General features: G+C 35.6%; 1 protein-coding gene across 1 annotated transcript; it reads right to left on the reverse strand.

The window, feature by feature from the left end:
- Nucleotides 1-576: 576 nt before the first annotated feature.
- Nucleotides 577-16,111, reverse strand: lemd1 (LEM domain containing 1). Its single transcript, XM_056448874.1, has 10 exons — nt 15,669-16,111; nt 11,511-11,616; nt 11,267-11,413; nt 8,337-8,398; nt 6,636-6,704; nt 4,040-4,135; nt 3,829-3,924; nt 3,666-3,752; nt 2,457-2,521; nt 577-1,295 (listed from the first exon to the last, which is right to left on the reverse strand). Exons 1-10 carry the CDS (start codon nt 15,858-15,860, stop codon nt 1,016-1,018), a joined length of 1,200 nt encoding a protein of 399 aa, XP_056304849.1. The 5' UTR covers nt 15,861-16,111; the 3' UTR covers nt 577-1,015.
- Between the last annotated feature and the right edge of the window lie 4,307 nt (nt 16,112-20,418).

Consider the following 20,418-nt stretch of genomic DNA (forward strand, 5'->3'; position numbering starts at 1 on the left):
TAGACATAATGTAACCACAAATTAGATACGAGAATGTTCACATAACTTTGACGTGCGTGTTTTCCGATGAAACAAGAGAACCGCCAATTTGCGGTCACCTGACTTCCGGTTGGGACTCAGCCAATGAAATTTCTGTGAATTCATGCATTCATAATTTCATAAATCATTGAAGGAAATATTTAAGTGTATTTAGAATAGCGGTCTTGCACCAATGTAGTCTACTGAATATGAAAATATGATAGCGTTTATTGATATTAAAACATGTGCGTAGCAGCAAGTGTGTGGTTTGTATGCAAAATTGGGATGAATAGTACCTGTATTTTGTAAATGATTGATTAGTTTTTTTTTTTATCTAACCCTTTAGAATACCCCCCCCCCTCCCTCCCTAAGTAGCCTATTAATACAATAATTTGACAAAATGGTAGGATTCGTAATACACAACTAGAATATTTTGTATTTGCCAGAAAATATATTTACTTTCTCACTGAATGTTTAATTGTCAGCCTTTCCAATTAAGTTTTCAACAGCCCCTAGAGGTTTATTTGTGTTTGCGCCATTATGAAAACACAGAAAAACTTTGGAGAACAAATTTATTTATTCACAAATAAAACCAACAAACACAAAGTAGACATTTAAAAACTAAGAGCAATCATGACTTCTGGAAGTAGAATATGATTGTCTCTGTACAAGTTCAGGTATCTGTATCAGGATGGACAACAAGAGTATAAATAACCTCTGTAACTTTCAAGTAAAGAAAACAGTATAAAACACACATCTATGGTATAAAATCAACCAGAGAAAACTCCATGCACAGGACTAGCCAACTGCACATCCTTTTAAAGTTTTAAAATCCTATTCTGTCTTTCAAAAGCAAGCAAGGTGGAATTATGTAGATTAGTTTCACTCAGTTCAACAAAACATTTCCTTTGACACTAGTTTATAAAATATAATCTGAAAGACACCTGCTGGACTAGACCCTGATATGACATTTTCCTTTGTCATCTGTGCATTAAAGCTAAGCGCCGGTGAAGGATGAGATGCATACGAGAGCCGATTCATGCAGACCATCGAGAAGAGCAGTGAAAGGACTGGAGATCTGCTCGTCCATGCAGGAGTAGATGATGTAGAGCAGACAGACCACCAGGAGGAAGACAATCATCTGAACCCACAGAGGCACCAGACGCTGCTGAATCTCCTGCCTCTCCAGTGTAGTGGGACTCAGAAGAGGCAATTCAGGATATTTAAACTGCACGGGACGGCCTGCAGCTCCCTTTATAGACCTTCTCTTTGTAGCACTGCAGGCAAAAAAGAGAGACATCAGGAGAAAAAAAAATAAAGCATACCCTGTCAAAACTAATAAGAGGCATGCAAATCAATAGTTAGGAACAATAACTGTACTTAAAGGGATAGTTCACCCAAAAATGAAAAATTACTGTTAATTTACTCTCAGGGGCATCCAAGATGTAGGTGAATCTCTTTCTTCAGTAGAGCATTAAAGACTTTTTAGCCAGGGTTTCTGCAGGTTTCACCAAGTCAAATGTAAGACTTTAAGACCACCAAGAATGAAATTTCACACTTGTTTAGGGTTAAATGCTAAGAATTTTCTTAATGGCCCAGCAGACAAAAAAATATTTACTTTCCCCATCAAGAAACAAATTCGTAAACAAATAGTATTTTTTTTTGTCACATATTTTAAAAAATGTGTCAAATCAAGCAGACCCTAGTTGTACACATGCAATTTATTTCAACTTAAAAAAAAAAAAAAAAGTATTTTTCGTTTTTGCACTATAGCAATGTTATGTAAAGAATTATAATGTGTATGTATTTATTTGACATTAATTTTATATCAAGCCTCCCTTGGACAGGTGTTAAACACAAACAAGTGCATTTGGTTTGTTCAGTGTAATTGTGATGTCCATGTCAAATTAACAAATAAAATAATATTAGTTAAGAGTTTTGCTAAAAGTTGAGATGTATTGTTGGTGATTGGATGTCTGTTAGATCAATTGGGTAGCTTTACATAAAGAAAGGAAAATTAAGACCTGTTTAAAGTCAAGACCTACAAGGCAATATTTCAGTGAATTTAAGATTTTAAGGCCTAAAATTTTATATTTGAAATTTAAGACATTTTAAGACCCCACTGACACCCTGTTAGCTGAAATCATGGTTCTTGGTCATTTATAAAATGACGGTGAATAACTACTGATGCATTGGAAGTCCAAATACAGTTACAATTACTACTTGTGGCCCTTGATCATACTGCAAGGTCTTATGAGAAAACAATTGGTTTGTTCCTTTGCATTCTATTAAATCATCAAGGATAATAGTTTTAGCCAAAATTTTCTTGTATGTTCTACTAAGAAAAAAGAAAACTCAAAGAACCATCACTTCTTGGATGAACAGCAAGTTAACGGCACATTTTTGTTTTGGCGCCAAATATCCCATATTGTACTCACAAGATTCCAGTGGGGGTTCTTTCAGCATCAGGGAACATCTCTGAAAGCACATCTGACACAGGTTCCTATAGGCCACAAAAAACAAAACATTCTGAATAGAAAAAAAAATAACTGTGGCAAAGCGGTCTCCATCAATGAAAACCGAAGAGAATCAGACACCACAAAATGTGAAGGACAGTTGATTAAAGAGGAATAAATGCCCAGATCATGACATAAAAAACATGACATATTTCATATAGAATTTTTTTTAAAATACTTAAAAAGCTCACATATTCTGCATCTAGTTGATGAATAAAACTTAATACTGTAAAATAGCATTACATTTCAAAATAACTTCTCTATTTTTACATGAATATTGGTTCTACTCCAATGTCAGAGCAGAAGCATCACATTATCATTCAAAAAAGCATTGTCACTTTCAAAACAATGTATAAATGTCTTTACGAAACAATAACACTTAACCATTAATTTGACTTCTTAATTCTCAAAAGGAATTATTTGGGGTTGAAATATAGCAACTTATAAATATAGTTACAATTGACTTCAATAATTTGTTTATCATGGACGTCAATAGTAACTGTTTTCCAACATTCTTCAATTTATCTTTTGTTGTGCTCAAAAAAAAAAAAAAAAAAAAAAAAAAAAAAAAATCAATCTGATCTGGAATGAGTAAATGACAGAATTTAAATTTTTGGCTTAATTATTCCTTTAACAGTGTAGCTCAACAATACAGAGTTTAGGCATCATGTGAGCTGCATCTTCTTATTCTCTAAATAATCTTATTCTTCACAAACAAAAGGCAGGGCTTTTCAAAACTCATGCTGTTCAATCTGACCAACCAAGACTGCATTTTACAGTATTTTTACCTTCAAAACAAAAAATAAAAACTGAAGAAACAATAAGCTTCCTCTAAAAGTGAAATTAAAAAGATGCATTTTCCTGGCTTATTCCTTTGAACATTTCACAGAGGTTATAGCTCTCAGATCTAGAAAGTCAGTGCAATAAAGGCAGAAAAGAAAGAAACAAAAGAGAACTCAGAGGGAATTCCCAATGGATGCAGGGAGTGTGAAAGCCCATTAGATGTCTGGCAATGCAGCATGTCTGCTGAATTAAACATCCAGTGAAAAAAGCGAGGGCAAATGAAGAGACAGACCCTGAAGAGAGAGGAGGAGGAAGAAAAAATAAGAAAAGAATAAAAACAGCTGTTACTCTGACGGTCTGTTTCTGACAGGATGATGGAGATGTTAAACAAAGAGATTTGCCGGTCATGGTGTCTTTATCCAGCCTCATGAAGTCCTGATGAGAAACGTAGAGCTTTTGTCAGATTTGTTGAGCGAAGCTGTTAGCAAACACATTATCTGTATTCACAAACCCGCAGGGCCCTGCTGCCCACCGTCTGTGCGGCTCTCAAACCAGTCCACCTCTCAGTCTCTGTTTGTTTGAACTGAGGACTGAACCTGTTCTCAATCTGCAGACAAAACCAATACAAGCACAAATAAACCCCCAAGACTCACTAAACCACCAACCAAAACAAAACCACTAACAATCAACCCGATATTATGGACTGTCTGAAGCACACACACACTCCCCTCTTCCACCATCTCAGTGATGCTGAAGGATCTGTAGGGGGAGCCACTGTTACTCGAAGTACCATTCTGTGCAGACACTGTGGACTTTCCCTGAAAGAGAAGCAAACTGAATAAAGCACAAGTGAAAAGCAGAAGAGACATCTGGAATCAGATGCAACACCGTAGGGCTGGGCGGTGTATCGAATTCTGAGGATATATCGATATGATTCCACAACGGGAGGCGGGATTATCCAATATCTGTCATATCGATATAGTTTACGAGGCCACATGGTGCACATTCTGCGTGAAACAGACCACTCCAAGGTAGCACGCCAGCTTCACTTGCACCAATGTGCGCATGTGCAAATGAATGATTCACTTAATGAGTCATACGAAAGACTTGTAATCATTCAAGAACAACCCATCACTGACGCAACATGGAGGAACATGCAGTTCCGGTGTTGTATCGCAATCTGACTGCCTGGACAAATCTGACTCCCCCTTGCATGCACACACGTCACACAGCGCCTGCAGCTGTCATAGTGGTTTATCAGAAACCTTTTAATTGATCATTTATTCCGCAATTGACAGCAAGAACGAATGTAGAAGCCTTGTCAAATTGACAAGCAGTACCTGAATGTGTTCAAAAGAATTAAAAATGGCAAAATGAATTTACAAATTTATACTGCATTTCAAAAGTGAAACCACCTCATATTCACTGATTATAAGTTCAGTATTTATTACACGACGGTCTCTTCTTTACAGTTACGCTATAACACATTTAGCTTTGCATTCTGGTCTATTATAATGACTGTTTACATTTATATGCTTAACCAGCATTTCATCACAGTACTATTTAGTTACTTCTCATATCTATAGTCTATTCGTTTTCATCTCCTTATAAAATATTTAGTAAAACAAGTTTAGTCAAAACAAAGAAAGTATAGGTTTTTTACATGGAGTGAAAGACATCTCTTTAGATATCTTCGACATGTGCACTGTTTAATAATTGTGCACAATACATACATGTAAATGTGTAACTAAAAACATAAAGCGGATTTAATTGTTGTTTATAAATCCACAACTGTGGTATACAGGATTACTTATAACAAAAACACTGTAATTGTGACATAAAATACTGTGTTTCATATTTACATTCAATGTGGTTCTTTTCTACCCTACAATATTTTTTGTTGTGTTACTATTTAAGTGTGTTTCTTTTTTGCTCTGAGAACGTAGCTGTTTACTATGGTTCTGTTTACTTCGTTATTTGCACAACAGCACAGTAGTGCTGTGTATTGTGTTAAGCAGGGAAAAAACCCTGTACTGTATTCAAAGATGTTTTATAATTTGAAATGCTATGCAGGAGAAAAACCTGTACTGTATTTAAGATTGTGCAGCTGTTATTTTTTGTGCAGCTGTTTATTTGTAAACAGGGAGGGAAACCCCCGTGTTTGAATTATATTTTGCTCCAAAAAATGTTTAATAAGTTATAATAAAGGCTTTAACTCTCAAGTAACCATTTATGGGAAAATACCGGATATACATTGTATACAGTCATTCCTTTTAAAAATACAGAGATATGATTTTTTTGCCCAAATCGCCCAGCCCTACAACACCGAAAGCCCACAATCCTTCAGTGCATTGCATTTTATACATCTGAAAAACAAAGTGTTTATTTGAACCAAAATGTGCAGTTTTATAAAGAGACCATATGATGCCATTTTAAAAGTCTTTATATTACTTGTAGAGTGCAACAATTAAGCTCTAGAAGTAAAGATTTTATTCATTCTCGTACTCCATAAGAAACATTTTTTTAAATAATTGATAAACCCAAACAGTCAGACTACAACACTTATAAGCTCCAAGATTGATAATAATTGTTCACATCTTTGTTAAAAGCCTACAACACTACAGAAAATTACAAATAATCAGACTCACAGAAACCAAAGAATGGCAATACAGCCATGAAGCACTGTGAATATAGTTGAGGTGGTCTCCTTATGCTCTCAAATTACTGATATTTGTTTTTTAAACTTGAAATATATTTGTTAATCATATGCTACAGAGAACACAAAATCAACAGTGTTATATTTCCCAGTAATTTGCCATTCCCGGTGCTTCATGGGATTGTAGTCATTTCCCTTAAAGCAATCCAGAGTGATTATTGGTGCTTGGCAGAAAGAAATGCCTGGAGAAAAAGTCTGCACACACTTAAATATTTAAAACAAAAAACACACCAGTAAGATTAAGTGACAAGCAACTTGCTGAAAAAAAGGCAAACATTTCGGTCATGTGTTGACCGTTGTCCATGCCAAACAATGCGTTCCCCAGTGCTTGGCCAAATACCAAAAGCATGAGTTGGAAAAAGTAACACCATTTTCCACAAAATGCAATGTTCACTTGTTAACAAACAGTAAATAATGGCATCAATATTAGCACAAACAAGAGACCCATTACACACTAAAGGAATACATTAATAAAGCACCATATGGCCTCTCACAAAACTGAAAATCCACAAAACAACCTGTGTAGGAAGAAAATAGTGCTGTTGACCCCTTCATGCCCTGCAGAAAGTTATTAGTGTCTAAATTAACTGTTCCTACTGTACATTTACAAACCCAGCTGAGGGCATGAAGCAGCGTGGGTAAAAATCTCTGCTCTGACTGAAAGTCCCCATCTGTGGATATAAGATTTTGCAGCATGACATACAACGTAATGTAATGCTATACATTCTTTAACCACAGAGTGGTACCATTGTTCATACTACTGAAAACTACACTCAGCTGCCATTTTTATACATCATAAAATATTTCTCCTGCACAGATTAATATTATATAGATTAATATAATACAAAACAGTATGTTGCTTCTGTAAGCTGAAACAAAAAAAGCTACATGGTATGTGGGTTAGACCAGTCACAATCAATATAGACTTATATGGACATAACGGCAATCATTTTTGGTGATGCATTATATATCGCCCATACATAAAAAACAATTCTAGCAACATTTTAGCTGATTGTACAACATCTTTATCTCTATATTGGAGGTGTCAGTATAGTTTAAAAAAAAATAATAAAAAAAAAAAAAACTGTAGTATTTACTATACATTACTATAGTATATTTTCATGTGGGTGCCTGATGAAAGAAAATGGATCCGGAAGCAGATATCACAGCCTCTGTTACTTTTTACCTTGCACTTTTTTAAAACATATATTATAATTTATTTAGGATACAAGTCTTAATCCAATGCCTAATTATTAAAATTGTTAAAATGACTATAATTAAATTAAGAATAAAATATTATGTATTCTTTGGAAGAGCGCATTTGCAGTATGATGCTATTATATTGTCATTCTGGCATTATGTAATGTGTGTTATAAAACTTAAAATGACAATAATATTGTTTATTGCTAAATATTTTGATGCAATATATCGTACAATAAAAAAATAGATATCGTGACAGGCCTGATGTCAGTGCTCCTGGTGAAGATGTCAGGAAACAAAGACACTCAGGAAATAAAAAGCCTATATAAAATAGCAGCAAAAGAAAAACTTGCGATATTGAGCTGATGATATTGTATGTTGATATTTTCACACAAAAAAACCCAGTATATTTAAATGCCTATTCTACTTAATTAGTTATAGATGCACAGTAACAACTGAAGCTCAACTTGAGTTTAAGTAGAGGGCACCTGCAGGGCTTTTAAAACCAAATGCAAAAGGTTTTTCAAACTAAATCAGGCATCTGAGATTGTTTTGTCTTTTCAACCATCTTTAAACCAGGACCTAATATTATTCATGCCACATTAATAACCATTATATTCATGCCACATTTAGATGTTTAAAGACCTCAAACCTTACATTTAATAAAAAACTGAATATAAGATTTTTGCGAGACCATCGCAGGTAACCTGGAGCATTCCAAGTAGCACAACACAACATCTGGGGCAGGATATTATATCTTTGTCATTGTCAATTTGTGATGCTAGTACCATTAAAAATGACACTTCAGCCTTTAACTCCATTCAACCAAGTGGGCTTGAGTTACCACGAAGGGTCTCTTTGCTACATCAAAAAGTGTCCTTCTCTCATACATAATGCATGAAGTTACACAACAAAACTGACTGACAGCTGGTCGTTTAACCTCTTTCCACAGAAAGACTGAAGCAACAACCGCTGTCCATGTTAATGATCAACACACACTCATAGCAGGATATGAACAGTCAGTTGAGATAATGGATGAATCATGTTTCGGTCTCGAAGGGGAAAAACACAAGATGGATTCAGGTGCATGTAGAGCCACTTACTCTGCTTGCTGTTTTGCTGGTCTCCGTCCGGGGCTTTGTTTTAGACAGAAGCTGCTCTGACTCTAAATAGACATGCAAAACAAATGTATTACAAGCAGAAACAATAACAGGCAGAGTATTTTATGCACATTCAGTATAGGCTATCAATTGTTCCAAGCAGATCTTCTGGCTACTTCAACACTAATCTGGAAACATTTTCAAATGCATCTCTTTTTTTTTTTTTTCTTCAAACCTTAGTCTACACTGGTATAACATTTAGAAGATTTGCATCAAAGTCTGAAAATGTAAGTATTATCTGAAAATGATGTACATTTAGTCGTGACATGTATGCACAGCTGTCTTTAAGAATATTACTGTTTAAATATAATACCACTGCCATTCACATCGATTACGTTTTCATGGAGGTCAGTAATCGAATTATTTGCCTTAATTTGAATAAGATATTAATATGATTTAAGGTGTTTACATGAGTTGCTTTTTGGATGTTCTTTTCATGTTCTCGTTTTACATGTTATAGCACATAGATCGATAAATGTCATTGCGTCACCGTGCTATCCACTTTTCCCTTTAGAGTTTCATGCAATTTCAGGTGTTTTATTTTGAATTTTTTTACCTTAACTGCAGTTCGGCAGTTTCACTTTCATTTCATTCATGCCTCCCATGACAAACTGAGGTACTGGATGTATGTATGAAGTAAGGACTGCTGGCACGGTGTTGTTTAAATAGAAATTAATACTGCACGCTGAATGGAAAAAAAAACCACTCCGTATTTCACGATGTGCATGTCTGTAGTCCTTTAATGACACAGTAGGTGCAGAGAATAGTGTTAACCAGCTGTGTGTGCATGTAAGGCAGATTAAGGTAATCAAAAATCTTTGTTTACATGGTAGAGTCTTAATCAGAGTATTGTCTTAATCGTATTAATATCAGATTATAGCTGTCCATGTAATCGTACTCTATGCTAAAGATAAATGTAACTTTGATTATCATCGTATATTCCTGTAAAGATGACAGATTTACGCACATCTATTAAATTCAGCTCTAGAGGATGTTTGACACAGGAAATTAGACCATACACATGCATTTAATGCATAAATTAAATTGATAATAAATGCCAGAAGAAGAGTCAAACAATTTAAACAGGATGATTAGCATGTTTATTGCTAGAAAATGGTATTTTCTAAAGTATACATTTAAAGGGCTATAAGTAAGATTTTTTTTTACATCAATGATTAAACAGCTTTAAACAAAATGTTAAACCAAACTGTCCCTAAATACCCATCTTATCTATGAAAGCCTTTAGAACTTAGGAATTTGTAACATTTTACTTTTATGATAGAAACAATTAGAAGGATTTGACAATTATGCTTTATTCTGAGAGGTTTTTTTTCCATTCAGTAACAGAAGATATAAATGTTTATACAATCTTTAGGATTGCTGAAAAATGCAGGACGGATGCCAAAAGACATACAACTTTTTTTTACTTCTAAAGCAAACAACAAAAAGAACATCTCTGCATGCATAACCTACATGGCAAACATGATTCAGCTCCTAAATGTACTTGCAAAGTTTCTGGTCACAGTTCACTTAAAGGAATAGTTCATCCGAAAACCTACTCACTATTTATTCTCCCTCAAGTGGTTCCAAACCTTTAGAATTTGAGCACAAAAAATAAGATTTTGAAGAAAGCTGAAAACCTGTAACCATTGACTTTCATTGTAGGAAAAACAAGTACTCTTTAAGTCAGTGATTACAGATTTTCAGCATTCTCCATAATATCATCTTCTGTGTTCAACAGAAGAAAGTCAAACAGGTTTGGAACAAGTGAAGGTTGAATAAATGACAAAATTATCCTTTTAACGGCGAACTATGTGGCTAATAACAAGGGTGTTTAAAATCTAGACAAACATGAAGCACTTCCAATGTTGCTTCATGAACAGCTTTAATTGGGTTCAAGATTGTTTGGTATTTAAGGGTTTGATAAAATTAATAATTGACTAACCAAGTGCTTCCCAAACATGTTTTGGATTTTGATCATTCTCCTTTAGAGTTAACCAACTCCTGTGTTGCAATTTTTTCTATGATAATGAATTAAATTAAAGGGTTAGTAAGGTAAGGTCTGTTATCAATTACTCATCCTCATGTCATCAGAAACCCCAGAGACCTTTATTCATCTTCAGAACACCTATTAAGATATTTTAGATAAAATCTGAGAGATCTCTCACCCACCAGACAACAATGGCCCAGAGACATTCAAAGTTCAAAAAAAGAAATCAAAAACATCAGCAAAAATATTCCATGTAACTTCAGTGGTTCAACTGTAATCATATGAAGCTTAAAGAACACTTTTGTGCACCAAAAACTTGTGTAATAATGGCCACTGTTCATCAATGTCTTCTCTTCCACATCAGGGAGTAGGGAGTACTATGGGCAACATCCCTTTTTGTTGTAGCAAACATGGGCAAACTGTAATTTTTAAAGTTTTATATTGCCGCACAAGTGTTCTTCGAGCTTCATATGATATTTACAGACTTTGAACCACTTGGGACCGTTGCTGTCTATGGAGGGTCCGAGCTCTCCAAAAATTTACTATAAAATATCTAAATGTGTGTTAAGATGGATGGTCTCAGAATTCATTTCTTTTCTAGTAACAATTCATTTTTTGGGATGAACTAACCATTTAAACCAATGGTTTTCTATTCCAGTCCTCGGGCCCACCCACCCTGCACATTTTGTATGTCTATTTTATTTAAAACAAGGATTAGTTCATGGATCTCTGTCAATGAGCTTATAATCTGAATCAGGTTAAGGACCAGAATTCAGAACTGTTAGATGAAGACGACGTACAAAACATGCACTGATGGCGGGGCCCAGCACAGGATTGAAAAGCTAGACTAGTCATGCATTTCAGCATCACTGCTGGCTCTTACCAGAGTCTTGTTCCTCATCGTCCTCTTCCTCACTGTCTGAATAAAGACCTGCATCTGCTGTACCATTGATCTTATGCTGTGCTGATGTCTGCGATGAAGAATCCAGCAGCCTCTTTAGCTTCTTTTCATACAAAAATCTAGTAGACGCTGCTCCGAACACACACAGTACACAGCAAGAGAACCAGATTATTTTATTGCATAACCGGTTTTAAAAGCCAAACAACCGTGACTTCAACAGACTGACCTAGAATGGGTCCAGCTTTTACACCATATTGGAGAAGTTTGGCTTTGAGCTGATCGTCAGTCAGTAAGCCCAGGTCTACCATTTCTGCCGCCTCTTCTTTCTCAGCCTGTACAGTGAAATACACACAACAAACTATTTTAATAAAAAATCCTGTTGAGGCAGTGAAATTATAGCGATTCATCACGACGGAGAGAGGAATCAGCACATTTTAGCATAATCTAATAAACATACGCTGACACTAGCTTGCCAAAGGGTGAACCTCGGCTCACGCAATCCTCAATAGACTCTTGTTTTGAGGCTTTCTCGCCTTTGCATCTTGCACTGACGCGTTCTGAAAAGGGGTCACATCCAATATTAGCTGCTGTAGCAGTTTCCCCATCACAAACCAACCTCAGGCTGAAGAAACTTCACTTTTTAGCAGAATCGAGCAAAAATGCTTTGCGCTATCAAACAAAAACAAGACGCACATGAAAGAAGCCAGCGATTAAATATTGCATCCAGATGGAAAGTTAACAGTTTTTTGACAAATTGAGAAAATATTAAACGACAAATGAGGAGGGGGAAGGAACAGTGCTATACAAACATCTGAAGTTTGCATGCTAGTTATGTAAAAACAGTAGAAACTCAAGTGCTAATGGCTCAGAACAGATGGTATTTATCGGAACTGTTTCAATGTAGCATTGAGTCAGAAATCCCTCTAGCACTTAGCTTCTCAAACTTTCAGGCAGCAAACTAAATTTGCAGACCACCTAATAGTCTCATTTCGCTAATAGTCTCTACTGTTCCTGCCTTGAGACACCAATAATATCCATAATTCTTTTTTGAAGAAAAATGCTAGACAGCAGGTTTGTGCTTATTTCCCTGGAATTATCTAGACTGCTGCTTTCAGCAAATGATCCTAAATGAGCCAACTATTTGCAAGACAACTAGCTGAAAAGTTAGACATTAAGTTGCATAAAAGATACATAACTGACACAGAATATTATAAGCATGTACAATAAAAACAAAGTGTGTTTTTATGTACACTTCAACATACACACCCTTATATTTTGTTATTTTTATTTCATAGCATGCATTACCATTTTTGACATTTTAGGCTATTCAGTTGTGCTTTATACTATTAAGTAGTGATTTTGTAGAACATTTTTATTTAATCTAATCTCACTTTAAGGAGTGTTTGTATATGACAGTTTTCCAAAAAGGTTTTATGCATTTTATCCATTTAAGAGCATTTGGGGTCCTAAAAAATGTAAAACTTTGGAAGCAGGTGTCATATTTTGTGACATTTCTCATTTTTTTAACAAAGTTGTCATCTATTTGCATAGTTTTTTTTTTTTCAAAATTACAAATAAAAGACTCACTTTTTGGTAAATCCTTGATCCTTGGTGTAAACATGCCTTCAGTTTTTCCTGATAGTTGTCTCTGATACACAGCATGTGTGCTATTTGAATTTTAGATTGATGTTTTTTTCTATGCGTGTGCTGGCTCATCTGTCATATAGTACATCGATAAGATGTCCATTACATCTGGCAAAAGTTTGAATACAAGATGTTTTTGACTTAGAATTAGGGCTGCACAATATATTGTTTTATCTTTGATATTGCAATGCACGCATGTGCAATAGTCACATTGCAAAGATATGCAATATTGAGTCTGAATTATAGTTGAGCAGGAGCTACAGAATTATATTTAATCACTATTTATATGGAATGTTAATTATTTATGCAAAAAAAAAACTTAATATTAATTTTTGTCTTGTTTCTAGTTCCAATATTTACATTTCAAAGTGAAAACAACATTATTTCACTTACCACGCAGAGATAATTCAGCTTTTTTTTAAGAAAAAAACTTTTAACTTCCGATGACTTATTTGACTCATTTCTTCTGACGGTGAAAACAAAACAATATTTTTAATTGCTCAAATATTGCTTATATTCCTCTAACTTGCTTTAGCATTGTGGTTATTCAACTTCTGTACCTGAATACTGTTAGACTCCCCGGAAAACCATCTAGTGCTATTTTCTTTTCGGCTTAGACCCTTTATTAATCTGGGGTCGCCACAGTGGAATGAGCTGTCAATTTATCCAGCATATGTTTTACGCAGCGGATGCCCTACCAGCTGCAACCCATCTCTGGGAAACATCCATACACACTCAGATTTTTCCAATATCATGCAGCTCTACTTAGAATGCATGTCAAACAGACATTTTCACAACTAATTTTAATTCTAGACAAATTGCACTTTAAAAGACGTCTTGAAGACAAATGTGTGATATCTGGTATTGAAATGAATGTCTCAACAACTATTTAATTTCCAAGTTTATTCAATAAGTTAAATATAAAGTGCATATTTTATTTAATATATTTTATGTATTAATATTCTATTCTTTTATATTCTATGTTTTAAATTGACAGCTAAATCCAGTCACAGCTTATTGTCCATTACTACAGTGAACATCAATCAGGCATTTAGACCGATGCTCAAATTGAACAATAGAATTTAGAATTTCTGACCATTCAAATAGTTCTTTGCAAAGAATGGTTTAATAAAGAAACAAGATTAGTCCTAAGGATATTATTACTGCTTGCAAAAACAAACAATACATTGGATGGAAGAAGGTTCTCCAAAGGTGGTTCAGTGGATTTTAAACAGGTCTATGTAACGGAAAAAAATGGCTGCATGTCTACAAATGAAGACTGACATTTATCGGAAGAGGTGGAAAAGTATTACAACATATTTAGTTATGTATATTTGGTTACTTAACCTATCACTAGGCCCACGTGGAAGAAGCAGCAGAGAAATCCGCAGTTACACAGATTTAGCCCATCAATGAGTCTATGTATTTATTTGTGTAAACGTGTGTAAATTTATATTTATTCAGCTTTTGAAATAATTTCACTAATATTATTGTTATATAATAATAGTAATATTAAAATGTTCAGATGATTTAATTAGAATAGTTTGTAAAGAAGTATTTTCTGTCTTTTAATATATTATAGGAGAGATTTGCTTTGTTTACCAAATAAGTGGATCTAATTGCATTTGCATAATAAACATTAAATACAAGTTAAAATATATATTTTTTTATTTCATATATTAAGTTTTTTTAGTTATGATACTCCTAAAACCAATTCTACATAAATCAGCAGATTTTTTACAAAATCCTCTGCAGAAATAGCAAAAAATGTCGCAGATTCTGCCTGGCCCTACCAAGCACCAATGTGATATATATATATATATATATATATATATATATATATATATATATATATATATATATATATATATATATATATATATATATATATATATATAATTATTTTTTTTATGCATTCCCTTATCTATAAGGGGTTAAATTGTTGGGGAAGGGGTTGTTCTAAAAAAATATAGAAATACTGAAATAAAAAACTTCAAATAGTTCTTTACTATTTTTTTTTATAAAATGTGCGCCAGTGCTAGATCAATTGAAAAAGTCATAATGTGTTAATGTAAAACACAAAATAAGAATTTGTCAATTTATTAACCTGGCAAAAGCCAAGCTACTTTCCAACGTAGCATAACATTGGCCGTCACAGTGAACACTTCTAATCATAAACTGAGAACCTGACACTCTGGTTTAAGATGGCTCTGACTCAGATTCCCCAGGCCTCTTTGAGGGCCCCTCTGACCCCCTCTCTCTCTCATACACACGCACAGTGGTCTTGCACACTGCCAGAGAGACAGCTGGAGCCCTGTACTACAACTCTGAAGGAATCATGTTTCACACTAAAGAAAGGGAAAAAAATAACTCTCCATTTTGACAGTAAAGTCTTTGATGTTTTCAGAGACACGCATGCTTTAACTGTATTTCACTGCAGTTGGGAGCCGACAGGCGATGACCTACAAAGCCCTCAACAGCTTGAAAGCCATGAACATATGGCTATGAATATTCACAGCACAAATCAAATCTATTTCAATCACGCCACCTTGCGTCAAACTGTTGGACAGACAGGAGTGGATATGGAAAGTTTTGGGGGGAAATCCTACCAAATCTGTCTACAAGATGTGGGGCGTCTCAAAAAAAAAAAAAAACCCACTGTTGAGTGCAGAAGACAGACAGTCTTCAGGAATGAAGATTAATAACGCGTCCTTGTACACACGCGGCGTCTTTAACTCACGCTGCCATTGAGATGATCCTCCTCTTCATCGCTGGAGAAATCTGTGCTGTTTGTCTTCACATGTTTCAGATAAAGCTCCACATAAGCGTGTTTCTTGCTCTCCGGCGGGGGCAGATCCACATTATGCGCGATGAGCTCCGACTTCAGCCTCTCTTTGGAGAACTGATCGGGATCTTCCACAAACACCGGCATGTCAGGTGTGAAAGATATAATGCGCCTGAAAAACCAAGCTCCGAGGAAATTACTTCCAATGCACGGCGAATGAAACGTCCAAAAGCCGCCTCAATAGGTTTTGAGAGCCCAAAGAGCCGTGTCACAAACTCAACAGCTGTTCACAGGGTCTCCATTTATGATCTGCGACCTGAGAAGCGCATGTTATTCATTCATGTGGTCATGCAAACATACCTGACCAGTTTAAATTAACACAGAATTCCCAGATAACCCGGAATACACGGTTATTAACCTTTGAGTTACGTTTTTTACAACCTTTGTTTGTAGGCGTAACTTTAAGGTTAGGTTGTTACTGAACGGAAATATGTTTGGCGTAACTTAATAATAAAGTCGAATATACTTCACACTCACCTTGCTGGAAACTGTTGTGCAATTAATTACAGGTATAATGTACAAAATTTAAACAAACCTTCACGGAGCACATTTTACCTGGATGAGTATTTTAATGTCTGCCAGTTGACTTGACGCGGTGACGTCCTCTGGTGATTAATGAAAACGTCACACGCTAGGTGTTTTCCCGCCAGTTCCTCGAACGTAACGGAAACTGCAAAAATAATGCTGAAAGTCAGTGTTTCTATATAAAAGCTTGGAATTAAAAAGCAGGATATATATAAATAATTTCGAATATCACAATTGCAATCTTATACTACTGCAAAATGACTTTTAATTTTCAGTAACCATGTTAAAGTGCTTCCGGTGAACGCAAAAGGGAAGGTTTGTTTTCATTAAAATCTATATAATCTTCACTGCCTAATGGGCTATACGCACAGCTAGTGTTTTTCAGCCAATTATGATTTTTAGCCTATTTTCGATTTCATGAGGTTCCTTTTACAGCATCGATGTTGTAATCAGTTAAATAGACTTCAGCATTCAATTGGTTGTTAAAAAAGATGGAAGAACTGTTTAAACGCAGGTGCCGTCATTAGCAGCAGGCTAGCACAAAAACTCAATTGAAAATACTGGAGTAAAATAAAATCCCCCAAACCAATACAAATATACTCTTTAACTGTGGTCACAATCAAAGTTGGTACATTTTTGAACAGGACATAGACCTAGACTTTTTGGTAAATAACTTAATAATTGTAGTTAAATACTTCATTCATAGATGCAAATTTGTAAGGGTGAAACGGAACCCCACTTTAATGGATGGAGGAATGATCTGAAGATGTTCGTAAAGTCTCTTCACTTCATGAGGAACAGAAATGCCCGAAAGTTTTCACATGCCTTGGACTTGTTTCTATTACTTGATTAAGACACTCCTGCCACCCCACCCCCCCAAAAAAAAAAAAAAAAAAAAAAAAAAAATTTAACACTAACACTATATGTATTGGATTGTTGAATATGGCGTAATGGTTTGTACTTAAACTTATGGTTAATAAAAAAAAAATCCATATTTTAAAGACATGGCGTGGAAAACTATAATTTAATGCAGTGCTTCTTGTTTGGTCTGATACCCACTTTATATCGTTTCTCAGCCAGGCAGTGTAGATCACTGTTTTTTAAAGAAATCAGATCTTAAACACAGCAATTTTGTATCGGATGACAATTCACCGGAAGCCCTTGGCTGGCTGATGAAAATTAAAAGTCTGTGTGCATTTACTCCATTGATATACGATGTAAAGTGGGGCTCAGAATGTACAAGAAGCACTACATTAAATTCCATTTTTCTGCACCATGTCTATAAAATATGAAACTTTATTTTACTCCAGTATGTTCAATGGAGTTTTAGAGCTCACCTGCTGATCCTGATGGCCTGTGCGTATGAATGGCTTTTTATCTTGTTTTACACTTGAACAACTAACATTAATGCTTAAGTCTATTTAACTGAATGTATTTAAATTACATTACAACATCAATGCTGTAAAAGCAGAGCACCTCTTAAATCTGATACGGCACCTCATTTTACCAATCCCCCTCCTCACACGCACCCCTGCCCCACCCAGCTCTTCCGCTCTTCACTTTCGTCTCCCCCAAAGAAAATGCATTAATTCATTAATTTTTCATCAGCTTAGTGCCTTTATTAATCTGGGGTCACCACAACGGAATGAACCGCCAACTTATCCAGCATTTGTTTTACACTGTGGATGCCCTTCTAGCAGCAACCCAGAACTGGGTAACACCCATACACACTCAGACACACACATACACTACGGCCGATTTAGTTTATTCAATTCACCTATAGCGCATGTCTTTGAACTGTGGGGGAAAGCGGAGCACCCGAAGCAAACCCACACCAACACGGGGAGAACATGCAAACTCCACACTGAAATGTCAACTGACGCAGCCGGGACTCGAACCAGCGACCTTCTTGCTGTGAGGTGACAGTGCTAACCACTGAGCCACCTTGTTGCCTGAAAATGTATTATAGTTAGCTATTTTCTAAAATATTTTTTAATATGTATTTCATGATATACCATTTTGTAATCAAATCAAACCATGAATATGACAATGACATTCTTAATTTTATGCATTAATGGAGGATTTATTATAAAGTATCATACTTTTTTCTTTTTTTTTTTAAATCCCTGCACCCTTGTAATGTTTATTGTAATATTGTGCCTTTTATCAACAGCAACCTGTCACAGCAGCAATTACCAAACAATGAATTAATTCATGCTGATGGACAAAGGCAAAGTCTAGTACCAGTAATGCATTTCTGCTTAAGTCTATTCATATTCAAAAGCACAATACAGAAGCAAATATGATTTCAACTACCATTTTATGTCCTCTTTAATATAAAAAAGTGTTTCTGAATTATACACAGCCTCCGCTTGCCATGGTGAAATATACAGTTTTGCGATCACATTAAATTATTTGACCATTCAGTGCTGTGTTTGACCAAGTAACCTTTCCAGAGATGAATATAACAATAGAAGTGCAGAAACAATAAACATAAAGACAACAGCACCAATTACAGCACAATCAGAACACAACTGCACATCTCCAAGAGCTCTTAATGGCAAGGTGAATCGTTGAAATGCTGTTTAAACACCAATAAAAGGCAGATATCTGGCTGAAATGGTCTTCAAAGATGTTACATTTTCAATTCCGCGCAGACTGTATTTTGGTTATTCACCAGGCTTATATCTGCCTGATGCATTACTCTTGGGCTCCTAGCAAAAGGATTATCGTGTACTACAAGCCACTTTAATAAGCTTCAAGAGTCCAGAAGGATCTGCCAACGGTAAACGTGCCGTGCATCACAACTGCGTTCTGTCTCCCTGATGCCACTGCTGGGCGCAGACGCAAAGGCTGTGTGTTTCACCACTAAGGTGCATCCCTGGTGGATGAACTCTGATTCACTCCGCTTCTATTTTCTGGAAATGCAATGCTCTGCCTGTTGCCCAGATTAATGTGGCATTCATTCTCTCATCAACATGCATAACCCACGCCTCCCCCCCTCGACCCCAGTCTTTCGCTGTTTCTCGCTCTCATCTTATTTCGCTTCATTTTTTTTCTCCTTTCATTCTCAAATGAATGCATCTCTTCTCCCAGGAAACCATGATGCAAGGGAGGGCAAATGTGAATATATCATCACCCCAGTGCCACAAATTGCATGTTTGACATTCAGAACTGACACTTGGTTGAAAAATAACACTGTTTAGACATTGCTGTGTGGCAGTGTTTCTTTTTAACATAACCTCGTAGTTTTGTCCTGTTTAGAGGGCATTTTAAATCATTCAGCAAACTCAAACTACATGCATAAATACATAACATATTCTTATATTCATGGTGCAAATAAGTGGAAACCCTATTCCAACCCTTGAGCCTCCCTGAAGGACTATGTGTGGGGCTCTTTAAATAGTGGAAAGTAGCTTGCACTGATCTGAGTCTTAAATATAAATAAAAATAAAGCAATTAAGATAATATGAATATACATTTGACCGCCTCTATAACATTGTGAATGCATGATCGTTCCCAGCAAGCTCGTTATGCAGAAAAATATTTAGTGGGCAGTTTTAACCCTACTCAGCAGACACACAACATAAAGTTAGATTTAGGTGTCCAACGTCTAAGGACAATGTTTTTTGATGTCCAATAACGACGTGAAATGATGTTGATATTTGCTTGATTTTACGTGTTGGAAAGTGACTAATATCCAACTTCACGTCAAAATCTTCAACATCATATTGACGTCAAATACTAAAATTTATTTGTCACGGATGGCAACTAAAATCTAATGTCTGATAGACATCATATTGGTAATGTCCCCACAATGTCAAGCTGTAACATCATTAGACATTGAAATTTTGTTGTTTTTAGGTTGCGTTGGAAAATAACCAAAGTTCAACGTCTGTCCAATGTTGGACATTGACGTCGGCCTGACTTTGGGTTCTGACGTCAACCCGATTTTAATTTTCAAACAAAAAGCAACGTCCCACCTTGTTGGGGTACAACATCAATCGGATGTTGTCATGTTGACATCCTGTGCCTGCTGGGTAGCAAATCTATCTAGCAATAGATACTGTAAGTGTTCAAAATACACTTTTCATGCAAAATAGATGTTTTATCTACAAAT

Source organism: Danio aesculapii, chromosome 23 (assembly GCF_903798145.1).
Source record: "Danio aesculapii chromosome 23, fDanAes4.1, whole genome shotgun sequence".
NCBI classification, from domain to species: domain Eukaryota; kingdom Metazoa; phylum Chordata; class Actinopteri; order Cypriniformes; family Danionidae; genus Danio; species Danio aesculapii.